Source organism: Oryx dammah, unplaced genomic scaffold (assembly GCF_014754425.2).
Source record: "Oryx dammah isolate SB20612 unplaced genomic scaffold, SCBI_Odam_1.1 HiC_scaffold_3, whole genome shotgun sequence".
In the NCBI taxonomy this organism is placed as follows: domain Eukaryota; kingdom Metazoa; phylum Chordata; class Mammalia; order Artiodactyla; family Bovidae; genus Oryx; species Oryx dammah.
Genome location: NW_024070187.1, coordinates 18507923 through 18532046, shown reverse-complemented (window position 1 = coordinate 18532046; position 24124 = coordinate 18507923). Strand labels below are relative to the sequence as shown.

At 36.6% G+C, this 24124-nt stretch overlaps 1 protein-coding gene across 1 annotated transcript; it reads right to left on the bottom strand.

Moving 5' to 3' along the window:
• Positions 1-3030: 3030 nt before the first annotated feature.
• Positions 3031-20263, bottom strand: GIMD1 (GIMAP family P-loop NTPase domain containing 1). The gene is made up of 2 exons (XM_040237514.1): positions 18914-20263; positions 3031-9310 (listed from the first exon to the last, which is right to left on the bottom strand). The coding sequence occupies exons 1-2, from the start codon at positions 19331-19333 to the stop codon at positions 9050-9052; spliced, it is 681 nt and encodes a 226-aa protein (XP_040093448.1). The 5' UTR covers positions 19334-20263; the 3' UTR covers positions 3031-9049.
• Positions 20264-24124: the final 3861 nt, after the last annotated feature.

Below are 24124 nucleotides of genomic sequence, written 5' to 3'. Positions count from 1 at the left end.
TCCATGGAGTTCTGGTAAGCTAAGATGTGTTACCATCATAGAAATTTTTATCTTCTTCATGAAAAACTGAATATTAACAGAATCATTAACATTTGTTGATAACTAAACACAGATGAATTTCCAAAGTTATTTTGTACTCAAGATACATTCAGGAAAAAGACTTCATGAATATTTTCTGATTTTTCCCAATTATATTACATTTCTATAAATCTAATACAATTTAAAGAATATTTCAACTATTTAGGTAGTTGAAATATTTATTCTCAATTTTTAAGTTACATGAAAGCATTATTCAATCAAGTTACCCAGTTAACCCCATTCCATTGTTATTTTTATAGAAAACAATTCTGTTTTACTTACGTTGCTGGAATGAGAGCTCTTAGAGAATCAATAAAAAATAACCCTTGTAGTCTCTGACTGGTATTCAGCCCTTTAAGAATTTCAACAGTAGGAAATGGTATTAGGTCACAGACTAAACAGCTAGTGCCTCTTGGCATCTATTTATATATTGCAAACTAAACCAGGAAAACAAAAGCTGACTTTTCCCCAAGATAATTTCTCATGCAGTGTTGACCCAGTATATCTTATAGTGAATATTAACAGGGCTAACTTTGTATATGTAGAAATTCCATGTGTATTATTTGTATAAGTCATTTTCAGGACATGTTAATATAAAATTGGAGAAGGCAGTAGCAACCCACTCCAGTACTCTTGCCTGATAAACCCCATGGACAGAGGAGCCTGGTAGGCTGCAGTCCATGCGGTCGCTAGGAGTTGGACACGACTGAGCAACTTCACTTTCACTTTTCATTTTCATGCATTGGAGAAGGAAATGGCAACCTACTCCAGTGTTCTTGCCTGGAGAATCCCAGGGACAAGGGAGCCTGGTGGGCTGCCGTCTATGGGGTCACACAGAGTCGGACACGACTGAATTGACTTAGTAGTAATATAAAATTGGAAATTTTTTCTACCTTGCTTCTATGAAGAGCTTTAAGTGCTCTGTGGATACAAGAGCACTGTATCCACCAAACAGATAATTTGTTGTTGCTTTCTAAAAAACATGTAAATTATCATTTTTACTATTTACAAAATATTCAGAGTAACTCATTGAAGTTTAATAAGCACATTAGCAAGTTGGACTTGTATTTATAACTCTCAGAGATGCTGACAATTCTGTAGATCTTAGTAATACTGGTTTTGAAACCAGATTACCTAGTTTTGATTCCAGCTATACAACTTAAATGCCTGTGTGATCTTGAACAGCTGTTTAGCCTCTATAGAGCTTAATTTCCTCATCTGTAAAATGGGTGTAATAATAGTACTTAGCTCATTGAATTGTGAGGATATATATTATGTTATACAGAAACTAGTGTTCTCTCTCTTCTGTCCCGTTTCATGGTATCAGAGTTCCTGAGAGATTGAATTCTTGTTCAGAAGATTACTTGGTATATATGAAATGGGCAGACCTTGGTATATATGAAATGAACAGACCTTGTCTTTCAACAGACCTGATTGTTCCTCTATATCAGATGTAGTATCTCTCCCTTTACTAGAGATATTCTTTATGGAAACTTTCTCTTCTCTCCCTGCATTCCCACTGAAATCCCTGTTTTAGGTGTTTTGATACTGGTCAGCCCTGTTCATTGATGCCTTTTCACTGGTTTAATGTAACTGATAAAGTTTCAAATTGTTTTGCAATTTTCTTAGACTGGAAAGACAGTACATCTGTTAATAACTACTGTGTGTTAGTGTAACATAAATGCAGTTGTCCTCTGAGGTTCTTGGTGGATGGGGGAGCAACTCACTATTGCTTATGACAAGGGTGTTAAAACGGGCATGAGCATACTCAATGAGTTTTCTAGGGAAGTTATATGTTGTACCTTTAAATATATAAGAAGATCAAAGTGTACCATGTCAGCTGTGCACGTTGACTACTTAAATTATGACACAAGTCCTGGTTCTAAGTGCTGTGCAGTGGTGTGTAAACTAAAACTATTGCCAAGATACAAAACATAAACTAGTGAAGCAAATTAATGTTAACTCATCTAACAGTAATATTGCTAATTGCTGTTTTGTAGAGAAAGCTTTGCCTTCCAAAATTTTACTTAAGGAAGACCTATTTCCTTTTCTAATGAAAGTGCTGGGGGGGTGGTGGTGGTGGTATAGTTGCTAAGTGTTGTCCGACTCTTGTGACCCCATGGACTGAAGCCTGTCTGGGATTTCCCAGGCAGGAGTAGTTGAGTTGGTTGTCATTTCCTTCTCCAGATGATCATCCCAACCCAAGGATCAAATCTGGATCTCCTGCATTGCAGGCAGATTTTTTTCCCGCTGAGCCCCCGGGGGAAGCCCGAATCTGTCTATTGTCATGGGTTTTATTAGAGAATTATATGTAAAAAAATTTAATCCTTCATAGCTAGCTAAGTACTTTCAACACTCTTGTCAGTTTTACTCATATATTTTTTTCTTTTTGCTGAGGAAGTGATTAGGAAGAATCACTTGGCAAAACTAGGCTGCTGCTGTTGGCGGCTGTTGCCCTTCTAAAGAACCATTTCGTGCCTTGATTCTGTGAACATGCTGCTACCAAGGGCGTGGTCCTGTGATGACGTCTGTCCCAGAAGTCTGCCTGTGAAGACATCACTCAGTTTAGAGCGATAAGTAGGTTAGATAAAGTAGGTGTTTAAACCAGGAAAACCTCTGTAATGGTACACACTTGCAGTACTTTTTGCATGATAACCCAAAGTTTTACGATAATAATGAAAGATAGTTGCTGATGGCTAATATGCCTCTATGTAAAACTGGATCTTCAGATAGCAACTCTTTGGAATGAAAAAGAATTAGTAATTTATATATACATTGTTACTTACTGAACTTATGATTTTAACTTTGTGTGAGTTTTGGCAGAGGTAATTCATAGGAGTATAAGAAAAAATTAGAGAAAGGACTCAAAACAATGAAATAATTGTTAGTTGAAAGTGAGCCATCTGGAATTTCAGCAGATTATTGTATATTTTATTTTTTCACTCTTATATACTCCCCTTTTTTTTTTTCTTCTTCCCTCTCCTTACTCCCACCTCCTTCCTAACATACCCTATTCCCAATTCTCTGGATTTTTGAGTAAAATATGTGTGTAAGTGTTATTTTATATCTTCATCAACATCATTTCCTATCTGGCAGGCTATTATCCTTAGCAGCAGCAGCAGAAACAAGCCATGGGCTCAATAATTGCAGGAAAAAAGAATAATCCTTTTAAATGAAAAGGCTGACTACTACTATTGACTTTGCTGTTGGCATAACACTTGTAGAATTGTTCAAGTACCAGTTGTTAACGTCTGCTCATTTCTACAATGCCATTGACATGGTGAGCCTTCATATCAAGGCTGTGACAGAGTTATGTTTGTTTCTGTAAATGGGCTCATTAGAATATCATACATCCCAGTAGAGATAGGCTCTCGGCATACACTTTAAGTTTTCAGCTCTAAGATACTTGGCTGATACTTGTTAATTTAAAACCCACTCAACTTTTCATACCTGGGGAATTTGGAAAGAACAGTACAGAATTCATCCAAAATCAACAACACAATTTGATTTCTCTTTGAAAAAGATTAATGAAAAATGCAAACCAAAAGTCACTTTTACTAAGTTTAGCAAAAGAATGATTTTGGTAGAAATAACTCTTTCCTTCAGTTTTTGTATAAAAGGATAACATTTTTTCTTAAAGCATATGAATTGATAATAAAAATTTTAGATGCTTGTGGAAGGAAACTTCTTAAAGTTTGAGTGAGAATCTGGGAAATAGCAGTGCCACTTAAAGCATTAGCCTTTTGTAAAAGAATTGTGATCTGCCTGAAAATCAGTAGAAGAGAAAACCTAAGCAGGTTATCTTTTAGAAAGGCAGAGTGTAGATAAACAACTTAAAAAAGGGAATCTGAAATTACTAATTGAGTTAATGATATCTAGATGAACAAACCTAGTAAGGGTCAGAGCTGGTGAGTTATTAGAGGTAAATTTCTAATTCCCTAGGATGGTATGTACCATTGAGGTTACAACCCCAGGTACATAAAAATGTCAAGTATATTATCCTCCAGTAATCTAAAGTGTTCAAAGCACTTCCACATATAAAGTTCAGTAGAGATTTTCATCTTCCAAGTGAGAATAGCATACAGACGGCCACCTGGAGAGATGTGAGGAAAGATTACAAATTACAGACTCTTAATAGGAAAGGTGGCAACGTACTAAAGATGAACTTTGTAAACATCATTTATTTTACCTGGAGCAAATTCTGATCACATGGTTGTTTGATTGCAATTATCTCCAGTAATGTTAAGTTTATGGGCTTCCCAAGTGGCTCAGCAATAAAGAATCCACCTGCCAATGCAAGAGATGTGGATTTGATCCCTGGGTGGGAAAGATCCCCTAGAGAAGGAAATGACAACCCACTCCAGTATTCTTGCCTGGAAATCCCATGAACAGAGGAGCTTGGTGGGGTACAATCTATGGGGTAGCAAAAGTAGGACATGACTTAGACTTAGCAACAAAAACAGTGGTAAGTTTATTCAGTGATACACATGTACTGTCATCCAGAAAAATCCAGTCAGCTTTAGGTGGCACAGCAGCCAGGTATTTGCTTCAGTGTCTTGCTATTCTTTTAACAACCCCAATACCAACTAAGCAATCATTTCCCTACATCCACTATGTTGATTATCATGAAGGGCTAGAATTGCTATTGCAGAGTGGTTCATGGAAGACCATATGTGGAATTAATGCCTCTGAGATGCTATGCTAGAATGCAGGTGTTTTAGGGAAATGCACTAACTAGAAAGATGAGGGAAGATGAGAGAAAAGAAAACAGTGGTAAGGAATGGACCGTCTAATATTTGTATATTAAGTGAGTAAAAGATAATGTAAACGAATGCTCAATGTAAATGGCAAGAAGGGACTTTTGAAATATAAGGGGTGATCTGTAAGGGGAAATCTTAAATAATGAGCAAAATCTAGCAAGAAGGGGGAAGTAAAAACATTACTAAGACTTCTTCCATAGGAAAAATGAGGTTAAGAGAAAAGGATAGGGAGGAAATGGAAGTGCTCTGCTGCTGCTGCTGCTAAGTCACGTCAGTCGTGTCCGACTCTTTGCGATCCCATGGACTGCAGCCTACCAGGCTCCTCCATCCGTGGGATTTTCCAGGCAAGAGTACTGGAGGGAAGTGCTCTAAAGGTCAAAGTTGAGGGGATAATGCATTGGGGATAGAATTCTTAGGGAAACAGTTCTTACTTTATTACCAAACAATGGTAGAGAAGTAAGTACTTGATTCTGAATTCAGAGACAAATAATTCTTAATTGGTATAAATTAGAGTAGAACTTCGTCTTGAGAGGAAAAATTGAATAGCAACTTTATCAACTTGGCAAAACTAAGGAAAAGAAAAATGTAAGAAATTCAGTAATATTAAAAAATAATAAACATGGAGAAACATCTTGTATGCTTGCCTGGGAGCAATCATTACAAAATGTCATTTTTAATATTACAGAATGTCATTTGTCGTAAATACAGTGCAAAATAAGTTTTTTGAAATTAAGTAAAATGAGATCTAAAATAATATATGTAAATGAATGACTGGGAGTAATCAGGAAATATGTTGAGAAAAGAACAAGGGAAACTTGCCCTCATAGATATCAAGGAAGGATATAAAAATCATTTGAATTAAATCATTATGGTATTGATATAATATATAGCAAATAGATAATGGAAAAGAAGAATATAGAATAGATCTAGAAATAAAGAAGATATATACCTATATACCCAGGAAATGAATCTAAAACCATTTTGTAGCATGTACATAGAAATGTATGACTAAATTCACATTGGCTAAAGTTACCATAACCAAAACTGAAAGACAGATAACAGAATTGAAAAAAATTACAACATGAAAGACTGGGCCAATATCTGTAATATATGTAGATTTCTTCCTACTTACCAAGCAGGAAGTGTTAAAGAAAACATATTCAGTGACACTTGATGATAAGAAAGGGTCATCAGGATAGTTATAGGGACTACGGGTATGGGAATTTACTGTGAGGGAGAAAGATTGGGCTCAACTCTGAATACAACATGGGCAGGTGGGAATTTATAGCCAAGGAACAGGCTGGGAAATTACCAAGAGGGAAATACTGAACACAAGGAAAGGTCAGTGTGTCTGAGTAAACCCACCCAACAGGGTCTTTACTGAAGACAGACCAGGGTAATTAGACAAGGAGCCTGATCAGATATTGTGGGTAGAGTTTGGTAACTGACTTATTGGCAAGGTTTTTACCAAAACTATGTTAGGCACAGATGGGCCTAGAAAGTTCAGGAGCCTGACTAAAGTTTTTGTCAAGCAAAGAAACTTTGTGCAAAGTGATCGAATAGAAATGACAAAAAAGACAATGTGAAGAGGCAGTTCATAGAACAGTAAATGACAAACCTGCTTATAAAAATGCTCTAATTAGATAGTAGTCTGGAGTAGACAAATTAAGGTAAATGGTACGCAAGGTATGATTTTGTTTACCAAGCTCATGTGTGAGATAATAACACTGATGACCTGAATATAGGAAAAGGGTTCTCAAATGCTGCTGTTGAAAATTAAGTTTGTTGCAACATTTATGAATAGAAACTGTGTAAGATATATTTTAAAAGATATATTAAAGTGTATACTACAGCCTAAATCTCACTCTTAGGAATATAACTTAAAGAAGAGAAATCAGTATTAAATATGTATAGGAACATGTTGGAGCATGACTTTGCATGGCAGAAAACTGGAATGCATATAAATGAAGAAATAGTTAACATAAATTTGTTACATATTCTCCCAGAAATGTATATCTTGCTATGCAGCCTTTAAAAACAGTGAGTTTAAGCTACATTTTGGAGTTGCAGGAATTTATATGAGGTGATGTTAAAAAAAAAAGCAATAGTATAGTATGAAAAAAAAAAACAACCCTATATTTGTTTATGTGTATACTCTGTATGTGTGTGATTATCTGGCCATGCAGAAAATATAATGTATACCATGCTTTTTGTTGACCTATCTGTAATGGCTGATTTGCATGAAAAGGAGGAGAGGTAAAAATTAACTGAAAAAAGCAAAATATAAGATTACTAAAGAAAGTCAAATATATAATATATTCAGGGATTTATGTAAAATATATGTATATATATGTATATACAAATTAAACTAATTCAGGGAAGAACATCTCGGAGGCCTTCCTCTTTGAAACTAGAAGACACAGCACTACTCCTGGCTCAGAGATCTTGAATCCTTCATGATTCTGCACGACATCTCTCTCCTGAGGCGCACAAGTGTTTGTGTTCTATGAAGAGTTAGCTGACATCACATGCGTGAAGAGTATGAAGGACTTCGAACATCAGTTTTTCCACTCTGTTCTTCATGAGTCACTGCAGTTTCAACTTCTCGACCTCAAATCTGTTTCTTTGTCAGTGAGCCACCAACCCCCCGGGGAAGTGTCGATTTTTGCTTAACTTCCAAACTCAGCCTGATTGTTGATGTTCCCACTTGACAATCCTGGACCCACAATGATAGAAGGGGATCATGCAGAGAAATAGAGATGTTGTTTCAAGTTGGAATTTGTATTATTATTTCTCCTAGAAGCACTTTATAGATTTGTGTTAGAAGTTCAGATAATATTAAACATTAAGTACATTTTTGAGGACTAGTCTGAGAGAATAACCACCAGCTGTAATCTTGTTTTTAATGGAAAATAAAGTATAATGCACACTAAAAAAAGCCATTTACAAATTAACTTTATGCAAACAAGCTGTAAATTGGAGACTATATTAGGAAAGAATCTTGTAAATGATAACAGTCGTGCAAATGTTAAACTTGGGGGTGATTTAATTTTGACTTGTTGATGGACTTGGCTGTGGTGATTAACTCGAATTAATTTCCTTTGATCTTTACTGCTGTCTTTGAGATTATCCTGGAGCTTTCTCCCTATCCTGATTGACTGACCTTCCAAGGCAGACTGGAAGCCTCTTTTTCAGTCAAAGCTTTATCTGTATTTGGTTAACAGTTATTTCCATTATTTGTGCTGCAGGATTTGGCTCTGAGCTTTTACCTACATTTCCAAGCCTAAATAGGAGCCAGGGATCATATGAAAGTGGAAAAGGGAAGTTAACATTTATTGAGCATCTACTGTGTGCTAAGTTGTTCCATGATTATAGTAAATATGAGGTAGGTATCTCATATGAGGAATAGGCCTTCACAAGTGTAAGTTTTTAGCATCATGTAAGCAGTGGAGCAAGTTTTGAAAATTTGTATAATTATTCATTTCTAACTTTTATTTAAGTATAGCGTATGTAGTATACAGTTCATAAGTCAGAAGTGCTTGTTGTTGGATTTTCACAATGGGGACACACTGTGAAACCAGCTTCCAGATCAAGAAATAGAACATTACTGGAGTCTCAGAAGCCACCCTGGTGTTTGCTTTCACTCACTCTTCTACCTCCTCCCCACAAGGGTAACTTGACTTCCTTGTGATTGTCACATCAAAATAGTTTAATTTACATTAGTTTTGACTCGGAAATTTGTACAGATCAAATCATAGAGTATATACTCTTTCATGTCTGGCTTCTTTCTTTCAATGTTACGTTTGGATAATTCATTGATCTTGTTACATGCAGTTTAGTTTGCTCATTCTCCTTACTGCATAATATTTCATAGTGTGAATATACCACAATTTGTTTATCCATTCTACCATTAGTAATTAGGGTAATTTCCACTTTTTAGCTATTATAAGTAGTACTGCTATGAACATTTTTGTACACACATGCATAGATATATACATTTCCTTTGGACATATATAATTATTGTGTCATAGGGTTTGCCTTAGAAATCTTATTTTAAATTACTAAACAGTTTTCCAAAGTGGTTATATCAATGTACATGCTCACTGGCAGCATACGGAAATTCTGATGGTCCACATTCATGCTCACAAAGTCATGTTGGAATCCAGGTTGCTGACTCTAAAACCCAAAGCCCTTTTCCTTTCACCTAAATCTTACTTAAAGGTAAGAACTTGGTAACAATTTTCTTTTACAAATTCTATGATTCTTTCCAAGATTTTTAGTCTTTGTTCACTAAGTGAGTTTCCTTTTTTATACTGGAAAATATACCTACGCTGAATAGAATTTAGTAGCTTTAGCAGTGTTTCGGAGGCCTCACGTAAGTATTCATCTTCATTGAACCCAGCCTCTTCTATTTTTTCTGCATGGGTGAAAAGAATGGCCGTGTGATTCATCCAAGCATGGCCCAGAAGTTCCTGAAAGAGAGGAGGTAAGTGGCTATTTGCCTTTGACTGTATTTCTCAAAGATGAGCAGAAGAGTTATGGTTTAACGCAGATAGTAAACAGACCTGTACCTCATTATGTTTCTACAACTGAAATATATAAAGGGAAGTGATGATGGAGTCAAATAATGTAAGCAAATGCGGAGAGATGGGTGGGCTTTCTTTTAAAAAAGGCTTAAGTCCTCCATTTTATTTTGTTGTAATTTATGTAAATACAGCTTCAAAACTGCATATTGTCTGTGCTGCATGATTTAATTACCTTTGCAACATTCAGCAGTCGTACATACTTGCCTGTCAACCTGAATCTGTTAGAACCACTGAAATCCTTTAAGTCAGAGGACCTTGCTCAGGAGAATGTCATATCTTTTTCTGTAGGAATATTGTATTATCATCACTAAAAGCATTTTCTGAGAATTTACAGTTACATAATCTGGTTACAATCTATTGATGAATCAGATGACATGTAGTGGAAATGCTATCAAAATACAGTTGGTCATTTGGAACAACTACAAAATATTACTGTGATTCACATCCTCTTCACATATGTAGAATCCAACCCAATTTACTGGGTGACTTCCTCTAATGTGGGTAAAAAATATTGAATACTGGTATTCCTTTGTTTAGTAATATGTAGAAGTTGGTTATGTAATATCTTATTTGAATAGTAAAAAGCTGACCTAAAGCAGAAGTAATAGCTTGTGGCAGATCATTAACACAGTATGAAAGGCATCTAGAAATAACCATTTAACTTCTGTGAATATTTGCAGTTATATGAAATCATGACAATGCAACAGTAAAGTTCACTCCATTCCAAAAACTCCCATTAGAAAAATATTTCCAAAGCTGCTACTGTAATAGCAAGAGAAATATAAAATGCTTAGGAATAATTTAATAACAAATATCCAGAACCTCTAAAAGAATGGAGAACAACTAATATTTAGTGCCAGATAATATGCCAAAGCTTTACCTCTTTTGAAGTTCAACGTGATGATTTGTGGGAGATACAGTTTTGGTATGGAGAAACTGATGTACAGAGGTTGAGTACAAACCTATAGAGAGGTATTAGATTGATACAAACAATAAAAATACTGAAAAATTGAAAGGTAGTTTGGGAAACTTTTAAATAAGTATGAGTCATAATGAACAACTGAAAAAAATGAAGAAACGGGTGAAACAAGAAGGAAGCAAGGAAGGAAAGAAGAATTGGGATATGTAAATCTAATATGAAAATATAAGAACTGTGGAACAATATATCTAAAAATTAGAAGCCTCTCAAGACCACAGTTACCAGTTATAACTCCTAATACAGTCTAACTTTCATCAGAGTTATTTATTTTCACATTCATCTCTATAACTTGACTGTGACTTCTTAGAAGGAAAGTCTGTGTCTTCTTATATCAATCAAAACCTCTAATACATTGTGCACTCAATAAATATGTTAGATTAATTTGGAATTTAGACCCTCACCATCATCTTAAATAGAAGATTCAGGGTTTTATTTATAAACTTTGGTTCCTCAATTTTGAAGTTTAATTTTTGGGACACAAAACTAGTTTCCTGTGAAACTTCTCTTTTCTACTCTAGTTCATTATCACAGATTCGCCTGTAGTCTGCACTTTCTGTTTTCTATTCAGAAGACTCTCTCAAGGTATAGGTCCCCAGATTTTCCTCATATCAGTCTGTCTACACCATGGAATAATTGTATGCTTCTGGTTCTCTGAAAAATGCCCTGCTTCAAGAAAATCCTCAGACATTTCAAGATCAGTACATTAGAGAATAATTATTTTAACAGGAAGATTCTAACTTTACAAAAAAGAGTTTTGCAGAGAGACTTTAATTGGCATCACACACTAGTAAAGTAATGCTCAAAATTCTCCAAGCCAGGCTTCAGCAATACATGAACCGTGAATTTCCAGATGTTCAAGCTGGTTTTAGAAAAGGCAGAGGAACCAGAGGGCAAATTGCCAACATCCTCTAGATCATGGAAAAAGCAAGAGAGTTCCAGAAAAACATCTATTGCTGCTTTATTGACTATGCCAAAGCCTTTGACTGTGTGGATCACAATAAACTGGACAATTCTGAAAGAGATGGGAATACCAGACCACCTGATCTGCCTCTTGAGAAATCTGTATGCAGATCAGGAAGCCACAGTTAGAACTGGACATGGAACAACAGACTGGTTCCAAATAGGAAAAGGAGTACGTCAAGTCTGTATATTGTCACCCTTCTTATTTAACTTCTATGCAGAGTACATCATGAGAAATGCTGGGCTGGAAGAAGCACAAGCTGGAATCAAGATTGCCGGGAGAAATCTCAATCACCTCAGATATGCAGATGACACCACCCTTATGGCAGAAAGTGAAGAGGAACTCAAAAGCCTCTTGATGAAAGTGAAAGTGGAGAGTGAAAAAGTTGGCTTAAAGCTCAACATTCAGAAAACGAAGATCATGGCATCTGGTCCCATCACTCCATGGGAAATAGATGAGGAAACAGTGGAAACAGTGTCAGACTTTATCTTTTTGGGCTCCAAAATCACTGCAGATGGTGATTGCAGCCATGAAATTAAAAGACGCTTACTCCTGGGAAGAAAAGTTATGACCAACCTAGATAGCATATTCAAAAGCAGAGACATTACTTTGCCAACAGAGGTCTTTCTAGTCAAGGCTATGGTTTTTCCAGTGGTCGTGTATGGATGTGAGAGTTGGCCTGTGAAGAAAGCTGAGTGCTGAAGAGTTGATGCTTTTGAACTGTGGTGTTGGAGAAGACTCTTGAGAGTCCCTTGGACTACAAGGAGATCCAACCAGTCCATTCTAAAGATCAGCCCTGGGTGTTCTTTGGAAGGACTGATGCTAAGGCTGAAACTCCAGTACTTTGGCCACCTCATGCGAAGAGTTGACTCATTGGAAAAGACTCTGACACTGGGAGGGATTGGGGGCAGGAGGAAAAAGGGATGACAGAGGATGAGATGGCTGGATGGCATCACCAACTTGATGGACGTGAGTTTGAGTGAATTCCGGGAGATGGTGATGGACAGGGAGGCCTGGCGTGCTGCGATTCATGGGGTCGCAGAGAGTCAGACACGACTGAGTGACTGAACTGAACTAATGTGCCTTTAAAATACAAATTGCCAACCTTTACCCCAAACTTTGAAGAACATAGCTCTTGTTAAAATATATGTGCTATGTCAACATCACATTTTAGCTAATAGTGACATAGCAAAATTAGCAGACCTCAGAGTTTTTTCATATATTCTGTGTACTCTAACACATCTCTTGTGGGAGAGAAGTCAGAGAATTGGAAAATAAATAAACCATACTGTGGATTGAATTGTAACCCCTTTCTCCAAATTGATATGTGGAAGACTTAAACTCCAGTCCCTCCGAAGTGACTTTACTTGGAAATAGGATTATTGCAGATGCAGTTAATTAATATAAATTCATAGAGTGGGACTCTAATCCAATATGTCTTTATAAAACAGAACTTAGGACAAAAACATGAATACTGGGAGAACACCAGGTAAGCATAAATTCAGCCATTCGTAAGCCAAGGAGAGAATCCTTGGACACATCCCTCTCAACCCTCAGAAGAAACTCACCTGCTGACATCTGTTTCAGACATACAGCCTCCAGAACTGACAGGCAATAAGTTTCTGTTGCTTAAGCCAGGGAGTTGGTGGTATTTTTATTGCAACCCAAGAAAATTAACCTAAATGGTTGAAAAATCAATGACATGCTAAATATAACAGATTTAGGTTCTGAGAATAAGATTTCTGGGCCATTTACACCAGAATCACTTAGGGTGCTTACTAAAAGTGCGTCAAAATCTTCAGGGATGGAACCTGGGGATGTAAATTTTTAAAAGCTCTCTGGGGGATTTATTCCTTCTGCAAATACTTATTGAGGGATCTACTTTGTTCTGAGACAAGGAATGGTAGAAAACATGCATTTCCTGCTTGTATATGATGGAAATTCTTATTTACTAACTAAGCTTAGGGCTAAGGAAGAGGGACACATAGGGGAAAAAGTACATTTAGTTTGTTGTCCTCGCAAATGTGATACAAAATATATTGGCGCTACAGAGGCAGACATTTAGCCTAATTTTGGATGGGGGGTGTAATGTGGGGGTAAAGGGAGGGATCAGAAAATGTATCTGGCCTGTGATGATGCCTTGAGCATAGAAATTAGCAAGGAATTTCTCAGGCAATAAAGACATACCAAGTAAAGAAAGTGATTGAGCATTACTGGGAATTGTATAGTATTGGGATTTTATTTTTAACAAGTACAACTATTGATCTTTCATCATTCTTGCCTCTAGAAGTTTCTCAAATTTAGTGCCAGACCTTATATTCCCCAGTGCATTATTGATGTGCTCATATTGAAATGTTTAATATAAGTTAATAAATAGCTACTGTCCTTAAGCTCCCTTGAGTGCTACTGCCAGAACTATTCTCTGGGTATTGGTTGATGCATGGGCTATATTTGTTATTAAATATTTATACAACATCACCATAATACAAATTAATGTTAAATAAACTGGCTCGAGTGGTTCTCTCCTGAGTTATATATTATAACATAGAACTCTCCTCTTTCTTGGTTAGTACTTACTGCATTAAATGGTGTAAGATTCACAGTGTGTTTTTAGTTCCTGGCTTTCTATATTGTAACATGAACATGCCCTCCCCCGCTTTGTTTCCACCAGACGTTTGCTCTGCTTTAAACCATAATATCATTCAGGAAAAATGAGTTAAAGCACCTAAGGATAATAGATTTGTAAGCTTGACACCACTTACGAGTCCATGTGTTAAGCCACTGGAAAGTTTTTACATGTTGGTAATTATTTATGAAAAGATGCTCATGTCCTAAACTGTGAGAGAAATTGCACTTTTGAATTACTGCCAAAAATAGAAGAGAATGGTTGATTTAGCTTATATTCTTTAAATTGATTTTTGGCCAGAAAATAGTTGAATATTTGAAAGTAGTGTTGCTTGGTGTATAGTCATCATGTTAGTGGCCAAACATGTTCTCTACAGACCCAGAGAATAATCATGGTTGATTGATACCTCACATAAAAATCCAAAAGAAAGATAAGTTAATGTAAGTTATCTGGGGTTAACAATTTAAATATAATACTAAGCTAGATGGAAAATTTATAATCAATCATAAATTGCTTGATTTGAAAGTGCTAATGGGTATGAGTCCATCTAGTCCTTTTGGGACAACTAGTTAGGATATAAACTTTGTTTTCCAGGAATTGTGTTCATTTTCCCAGGACCTCACCAGCCCTGCCCCATTTGTTTGTGGTTGATGAAATCATAGCATCTGGTCTTTTTAGGGGGAAACTTTTAAAAAAGCCAACTATTACATCAACTGAGAAAAAAAAATTATCATGGATCAGGAGGACAAGAAGGACCATTCTTTATGTTATTCCCTTATTCTCTTCCCACTTAGAGCACCACATTTTCTTAGAGAGCCAAAGCTGAATGATAAGCCTTGTTAGATCAGATTTAGAGAAGAGTCAACCTTAGAGATCATCTGTCAAATTGCCTTATTTTGCAGAAAGGCCTTGTGGTATTAAATGACTTGGCCAAAGCCACATTGCTGATTATTGGCAGACTGGCCCGTAACAGAGGTTCCCTGACTGCCAGGTCCCTGTCCTTCCCACTAAATTGAGGCTTCTCAGTTTAACGTTACTAAGCCGGTGAATTTTTTTCCCACATTTTTTTTTTCCTAAATTAATAAGGAAGTTCTTATACATCAGGGCTGTGTAAGTTTGGTTTCACTTTTCTTTATTAATCCTTTCAAAATAATTCCAAAGAAGGCTACAGATAATATGTCCCAATTTTAGGGTAAAACAAATACTAGCAAAAATGTTAGTGATCACAGGTAACGTTTATTGTGCACTTGACATGTGGGAGTGTTTGAATTAATTTACCGTTATGTTAATATGACATTCATTCCAAAAGTAACCCAGAAAACTGTTATCTTTTCCAATTTATCACTGAAAAGGTTGAAGTTTAGAGAAATTATTTGCCCAAGGTAACAAAGCAAGTAACTAAGTAGGAAATTGAACACAGGGATAACTGACTGCAGGACCCAGGCTCTTAACCTCTGTAATGTGTTGCTTATATCTAGTAGTTCATTTGAAGAAGTTACTCATCACAGTCTAGATAGTGACGATGACAAAACAATAACAGTAGTGGCAATTTTCTGCAAACCTACTATGAACCTGCTGTAATTCAGGCATGATGCCAAGCACATTACATTTATTAAATACAGCCTTCAGAACTCTCTAACGTAGGCAAATTATCCCCATTTTATAAATGAGGAACTGAAGCCAAGAAAGCTTTGTTAAGTAACATCTATAGTCATGTACCTAGAACTGTAGCAGACATATTCAGCTGAATTCTGTGGAACAGCTAAGCCCATGATCTCTGTTCAGTATGTGCAGGTCTTGCATTGGTCTTTCTAAACCCCATCTGTATATACCCATCTATAACATCAGCAGTCAAGTTCATTCGAAATCAAAATATTTGCTTGAAACCTGATTGTATACAGTAATAATACAAACATGATACCATGATCGTGGAAAGAATGTAATCAATTCCTGGATTCAATTCCTAGTGCAGTTTGACTGCATGCTAGCACTTTCCTTAAGGAGACTGTTATATATGCTGTGTGTTCAGTCACTCAGTCGTGTCCAACTCTTTGCGACCCCATGGACTGTGGACCGCCAGGCTTCTCTGTCCATGGGGATTCCCTAGGCAAGAATACTGGAGTAGGTTGCCATGCTCTCCTCCAGGGGATATTCCCAACCCAGGGATCAAACCCAGGTCTCCCGCATTGCATGCGGATTCTTTACCATCTGAGCTACCAGAGGAGCCCATTATATATGCTCTGATCTATAATTTAGGGATTTTTTTAAAAATTCAAATGATAGATAAGATTCAGATGAATCATTCCCTTTGTTCCCCATTTTGGGGAGACAACTCACTAACATCTCTACTGTTTTGCTGTAGATTAAGGAAGGCCTGACATAAAGAGAAAAGGATCATTTGAGGGATCATTTCAGTTGTCACAACTGGCAGCTTATAACCCCTCTATAAAATATTAGAGCACAAATTGAGAGATACTTAAAGAGACAACAGGGAGGTGCAGGAAAAGAAGAGGTCACTTCTCTGGCACTGGCCTTGAAGACTCCTTCCACGGAGGGCATCAGTGCCCCCAGAAAGGGGGAAAGGCAAAGGTGAAGACAGATGTTCTGTTCCTCATTTTGCATGAGCCAGGAAGAAAAAGAAATCCAGGGTGTGTCTGGAAGCAGAGGAACTTAACCACTCTTTGCTCCTTCCTAACAGCTGTGGGTCCTGTTGAATATTCAGACATCCTGCAGCTGCTCCCGATCTGTGAGCACATCCAGATGGCTGCCACTAGTATCTGAGGCACCTTCAGGAAGAAGGTCATAAACAGCCAGCCTGTGCTTAGGCAGTCTTCACCCAGAGATCAAGGTGAAAGCCCAGAATAGGACTGCAGTGCCTCCAGGGGTCATGACCCTGCAGAGGATTACTGAATCTCTCCTGGGAGAGAGGTTACTTACTCTTGAAAAATTGTTCTGGATCTGAGTCTCCCTCGCGCATCTTCTCTCTGCTTTCAACTCCTGAATTGGACACTGACTTAAGGAAGGCAGCCATAAGAAGTGAAGGCTGTTTGTATGCCAAATACCATTTAAAAGGATCAGAGACATGTATGAAACAAATTCACTTGTATAAAAAAAAAATTAGGGGATTACAATATAGTTCTATATCCTAAAACTGGAAAAATCTATTTTCAAAATGTATGTCTCTTAAAATGTTCTTTTTGGATCAGCAGAAAGAAAAATCTGGAGACATACTGAGAGAGTCAGGTTAGTTTTTGAGAAATATTTATCCATTTACAGAGTTTACTGGATTATATCCATCTATAGCTTAAGTTAAATGTCTATTTAATAGCAGCTTTAAATGAATTTTTTAAGCTGCTTAAAAATTACACTGACAGTATAGCTCCAGGGCCCCCCTTTTGATTTCTACCAGAAATATTGTTTGAAATGCCGGCTTTAATAGGTTAGAGGAGGTTCATGGGCTTTCTTAGATTTCACATTGTTTCTTAATTGCAATCATCTTTGCTTTTGTACAGAATGTTCTTGATTTTTCAGAAGTTGGATGATGAGGATTATTTTTTATACTCTTGTCACCCTAATTTTTTCCACTAGTTTTTTGTGATTACACATATGCTTTTTTTTTTTTTTTTAGGAACAGCTATAGAAAATGTGTGTCTGTCATTTAGAACAATCTTGTGTCTTTACTAGTTAAAGGAAAATATCTTTCTTTAAAGCAAAGTATACTATCTTTCTAAGTGTAACAAATTCTATATCAACATAATCAGAGATGGGACCAGAAATAGAGTAGCATTCGTTCAAATTCATTTTGATTGAAAATGTCTACTTGCTATTCTCCATGTAGTTTATTTTGGAACTTGTAGTAGAGATGAGCTCTCTGAGTTAGGTCAATTAATGAGGCTACTGAGTAATACTAGTCAAGTTCAGCAGTTAAATCTGGGTGGTCCTAGACCGGAGAATCAAGAAAGTGAATAAATGAACAAACAGATAAACCATTAGGGAAAGGTGGCATATGTTATTTTTATTCACCCTGAGGTCCCTGTGATCTCATGGCTGGCATGGAGCAGTTATTCACCCTACAGATGAGGCAAGCAAAGCTTCTACAATTCCTCATTTATTTCCTATAAATCAAGTATAAATCTCCCCTGAATGTTTGCCATGATGTAGGTCTCAGTGATGCTTCCTCCACTGAGGAGTTATACATTGCACTGCTTTGGCACTTAATGTGTTGTCATATACGTGTTTATCTATTTGTCTCTTCTAGACTGTGAGTGTTTTGAGGGCAGGGCTCATATTATCACTCACCAATCATTAAACTCTGCTAGTACTCAATACAGTGTTCAATGACTGAATCAGAGTGACCACCACCCCCCCCACCCCACCATTTATGGCAAACTGTAAGAGGTTGTCCCTTGTTGAAAGGATGCAAGTCGGTATTTTAGTTCAGTCGTTCTGAACTTGACTGTTTTAGAGAAATATATGGAAAGTTTATGCAAATACAGATAGGCAAGCTCTACTCTTGAGATTCTGTTTCAGTAAGACTTGGATGAATCTGCATTTTTAACAAACAGTTCAGTTGATTCTGAGGCAGATAGTCTGAGACCACATAGACAATCAAATTCTCAGTTCTTAAGAGTTTGAGATTTAGTTAACCTAAGTTCAGTATCTCATTTTTGTTTTGTTTTCTTTTATAAAATAAGAAGTCGTTTCCCAGTTATAAAATGACTAACTGAATTCCTCAAAAGGAATTTGTAAAAATGACTCTTGGTGGGAGAATCAAGTAATTTTTACCAGTTTTTTCTATGTGACCAGCGCCTGTTTTAAACTACTTGTTTAAAATATCTCTTTTAACCAGTTTTCATAGTTCATTCCTATTAAGGTGATGCCATCCAAAATGGGCATAATGTCACTGGTGTGACTGCTCTTTACCTGGATCATTTGGACTGGGGAAGATTCTTCCTGTTCACAGAGAGGCACGTCTGCTCTCTGGACCAGGAGTGCCAGGTGCAGACCCTCCTGCCCAAAGTGATGTGCCAGGGCCTCCCTGATCTCCTGTCTCACGTGCTTCTTGCTCAGCCTGCTGTGTGGGTAACCCGGCGTGTCCAACACCTGGACCTGCAGAGTCACCTCTTGCCCTCCTCGACGCATGAAGCTGCGGAAGTGACAGCTGCGGCCCAGGCTACAATCTTTGGTCACAGAGCATGGAGCAAAGCTGCTCTGGAAGTCAGTGCTTCCCAGAATAATGTTCCCAGCAGAACTTTTTCCACTTTGAGTCATGCCAAAAAGGGCCAAGTTGATGGTCATCTTGTTGGAGTTCATCATGGCTCTGGATAAACAAAAGCTCAGCATAAGCAGTCAGGCTTCTCCCTTCAGCCAATGTAAGGCTTCTTAATGGCCTAGAGTACCCCAAGTATTGCCTCTGATTTGCTGTCCCCTCCTTCTTTGTGTCTAAAGCATGGAGAAGCATACCACTAAAGCAGAAACCCCCCCCCCCCCCCCCCAGTGACAGAGGGGAAGTGGAAATAATAATAGTAGTTTACACTCGGAGAGGAGAGAGAAATCAAATACAGATAAGGAAAGAAGGAGGAAGCAATAATTATAGGAAAATGAGGGAAAGAATTACATGAAGATGGTGTAAGCCATGTTTAGGAGAACCGTGTTAACTTATCAATGTGATAGGTGAGTTGGTTTAATAATGGGTGCTGAGGTCCCTCAGTTCAGGAACAAAGAAAGCAGCAATATTTGAAAATGATTCTCTCTTGGTGGAGAAGTGGAAATAGTACAGTGGAAGAAACGGCCCTTCTTGCATTTTAAACAGTGTTCTGCCTCTCCCCACTCCTTGCCTCCCCACCCGTTGAATATACAAGTGGCATCTGCAAAAAATCATCTTTCCTGACTTCCTGAATGCTTCTCTCCTATGAAACATGAATAATATTAAAGGAGGACTTCTGTTTCTGTTTACTAATTTTTTTAACAACTGGGCAACATTCTGATGAAAGTGATTACTTTAATTTCTGTTATGAAATAATTAATCATTTCCGTGGTTCACCATAGCTCAGTATTGGCTCTTCAACAAAGAAAGGAAAGACCAGCACATTGTACAGTTCAGTTAGGAGGGAGGAGAACCTTGGGAGAATCTATTTCATTACAACACCCCTAAAATGTAGTTATTTTGTGTATTTTAAGGTCATCCATCATTTTCATTATATCAATAAGGCAAAGCTACTGGCCAATCACCAATGTACTCAATCTGTTGATTCAGAAATAAAGACATTGAAAATTGCATATTTACTATTTTTGCTTATAACTTGTATTTCGACTATAAAGTTTTATATGCCTCTGGCCTTTCTTGTCCTCTAATGCCTCTCACCTTACTCTCTCCAGACCTTAATATGAACATGTTGAAGGAAACTTACACCCTCGTACTAAAGACACTCACCTCAGGAGTCCCTGAAGATGACCCCTTCCCACCTCACCCAGCTCATTCAGCTGTGGCAGCTGCACCATAGTCACTCAGATTTCTTTTTACTCCAGAGTTAGATGTGTGATTTTTAAAAAAATAATTAATTATGGAATCCCAACCAGTTTGCTCTATGTCACGTACCTTTTCCAATCTTAAAAATGCTTGTTCCAGAGACTTCCCTCAAGCTGCTATGGTTGTTCGGTATGAACTTCAACCTTCTGACAGTGTCATTGTACCACTCTGAGACTGATACTGTATGTACTTTATTTAGTTAATTTATTACCAGAATACTTTCTATAAATGATTGGCTGTCCTCCTCTAATCAGCATTGACTTTTTTATGTCACTTGAGAGACATGTAATTTCAATAGGTACTTCCTGAAATTTCTATTTCCAGGATTAACTTATTTGTTTAAGATAATTGTTAATAAGTAACAATTTATCATATAGCCTAATGAAATGCGATATTGGCAAGTGTTAAACAGAAACTAGACATTTAAAAGCAAAGTCACATTTTTTTCCTTTGTAATTGACATACCACTAATTCATGAAAAATTATCAACAGATATGTAATATACATACAATAGATATTGACTTCATGACAGTATTTAGTTCATAAATTTAAAAATTCTCTAAAAAAACTCTCAGCTATTTCCATGCAATTGAAATTTATTATTTTGATATGATCACTAGCATGATTATATCAACATATACAGTTTCCATATCAATTAATGATAGCATATTTCAAAAAGTACAATTAGCTACAACTTAAAGCCAGGTAAACTTTGCTTTAAAATTGGGTTTTTATTTTATTATTAAAAGCCTAAATTTGATTTTTACACTTTTTAGTATATAAGCCACATTTACCAACATACTTTCTTAAGCGTATAAGTTGTAGAAACCTTTGTTTTGTTATATTCTGGTTCATCTTCTCCTGTACCTCTCAAAAAGTCTGGGAAGTATGTACTTCTGTATGAAGGGATCTTGGAGACATCTGGAATGACTTATGACTTCATAAGGGCAGAAAATCTTCTTGTGTGGATATGACAAAGAAAATATAAACTGTATTCATTCATCTGAGAAGCACATTTAACTTTTTTGAATGAGCAGAAAAGAGCCTCCCCCAGGTGGCAGTAGCACCCTGTTTCCTAAGAAGTTATTTTGAACCAGAATTTATTTTCATTTTCTTCCTCAAAGCGTAACCTGACATTCTCCAACTAGGCAATTTATATCAATACATATTAATTGTGTGGAAAATCTTTTGAGCAAAGGCAAAACTAAGCCTTCTTTCTTATGTCCCTTATATAAAGTGACAAGTGTAGAAGATCTTTAGTTTTCAAAGTGTCCTCTTTGAAATCATAGTTAAATCATTTGCTGAGTGCAATAGTTGATGGTTTAAAAAATAAAGTTCAGAGTTCATATGTGTAGTGAAAAGTTCCAATGAGACTGCAGAATTTAAAAACAATTTAAAACAGATTTAACAGAAGTTTTAGATCTGTGTCAATTTAGAGATCATATAAAAGGATATATTGGTAGGTGTTTGATGATTTTTAAAGATTGATGGTCATTCTTTATGAGTCAAGGTGAAGAACACAACTTCACCTGTGAAATGTTACCTTCACTCTTTAATAACTTGGTTAAACTTAATATAGCAGGGATAACTTTAATAGTGGGTTCAGGAATTAATTCTCTGAGGACAGGAACTGTCCTTGTTTGAGAAAATAATTTGATTAGCTACTTGATGTAGAAAAGGGGCTCCTAAGAGCTTGAGCCAAATTAACAATGGGAGTCAAACTGCTGGAGATGAGGGAAGTGATGGGGGGTGGGGGTGTTGGGGAGGGGGATGTGGAGAGTAAAGACGTTCTGGGTATAGCAGGAAGAGAAAATAAGAGCTATGACATTAGAACATAAAAGGAAGCTGGATTTCCCACTGTGGAAATGGCTAAGGGACTATGTTAGAACAGAGACAGCTAATGTTTAGCTTTAATCTCTTACATTTCTGGGCTGTAAAATCAGCTGTGTTCACAATTACCTTTTGTTTTGTTTTGAATTATTGTTAACCTTTTACCTCATTTTATTTTATTTTTATGGAAAGACCTGAGGTCCACCCTAGGTTAGCACAGGACAAGGATCACAAGTGTTGGAAATTGTAAAACGGTATCTGAACTGAATCAGGAGAGAGGAGGTTGAACCTAGAACTAGTCCCTAGGCCCTTGCAGGAATCTTTGGGAGGACCTTGAATTTTCCAGTCTATAAAATGAGATATTATGTGGTAAGGGTGACTCTAGTTGACATAGTAACAATTATATTTTAAATCATACACACACACACTGCATTAGTTCCCTAGGGCTGCCATAGCAAAGTGCTGTACACTGAGTGATTTAAACAACAGAAATTAGTTTTCTCACTGTTTCGGAATCTGTAAGTCTGAGATCAAGGTGTCAATGGGACTGGTTACTCCTGAGGCCTCTCTTGGCTTGTTAATGGCCGTCTTCTCCCTGTGTCTTCATGTTGACTTTCCTCAGCAGGTCAGGTTTCCTCTTTTTGTAAGGATACCAGTCATAGTTGATTAGGACCCATCATAATGACTTCATTTTAAAGGTCTTATCTGCAAATATAGTCACATTCTGAGGTACTGAGAGTTTGGATTTTAACATAAGAATGGTGGAAGGGGAACATAATTCAGCCCTTAACATACACACATTAATATCAAATATTAATTGGTATGTGTGTATGTGTGTATGTATATATACACAGATATGTTTATATACTTATATAGATTTTATTTCTCATACATACTAATGTATTAATGTGTGTATGTGTATACATTATAATTATGTACATTATGTGTCTCTATACTCAGTAAAATTATGTTGCTATATGCCATAAAACTGATTTAGTATAAGTAGTTCTTGACTTATGGCAATTTGGTTTAAAGGTACTCTCAAAATTTTAGACAAATTCCAGTTTGCATTGAATTGAACTGTGAACCCCTTGCTTGTTATGTCTTTTCATAATAAAGAAGACCCTTAGAGTAATAACCAGAATCTGTATTTATGATGTCTAAATGATCTTAACCTTGGCCAACACTGCTCTAAGTCAAAGGAAACAGTGACAAGCTGGCTAAAGATGGTAGTGACTTGATTGATTACACCAGAGCTAGTCTTAGAGTAAGATTCAAATCAGACCTTTCAAAAATTTTAGAGAACACTGATCAGCAGTTTAAGTTTTCTGGACAAATGGTTCTAATTTGAATATAGTTTAAAGGTTCTTGGAACAATGAAGAATATCCATATTTAGACAGGAATATTGCTGGGAATAGGAGAAGGTTTCAGTCCAAACTTGGTTGGTTTCATATTTTAAAGACCCTACCAATCTCATCCCCAAAACAGAATGTTTATGATGTTTTGGTTTTTGTTTGATGTTGTTACTATCAATCTTTTCGTATTTTTTGTTTTCCTTGAATATTTTGGATTAATTTTTTAGGATTATAAATGAAATATGTTTATTTTAAAGCAGGAAATTGGTAAAAGAACACAGAAAAGTAGGATCATTTAAAAATCTTTTTTATTTCCTGGGACCCATGGGCCAGTGGCTTCTCTTGGAGAATGATACAGTAAATACATTTCTTTTTCCAACTCATGTTCTCCCTATTTACTTCTCATCTTTAAGATCCAT

Excerpts from the sequence above, each read along its gene's own strand:
- GIMD1 (XM_040237514.1), bottom strand. The coding sequence starts at position 19,333 with ATGCTGAGCTTTTGTTTATCCAGAGCCATGATGAACTCCAACAAGATG. Across the intron at positions 9,311-18,913 it reads CCCCAGTCCAAATGATCCAG|GAACTTCTGGGCCATGCTTG; the intron begins GTAAAGAGCAGT and ends CCTCTCTTTCAG.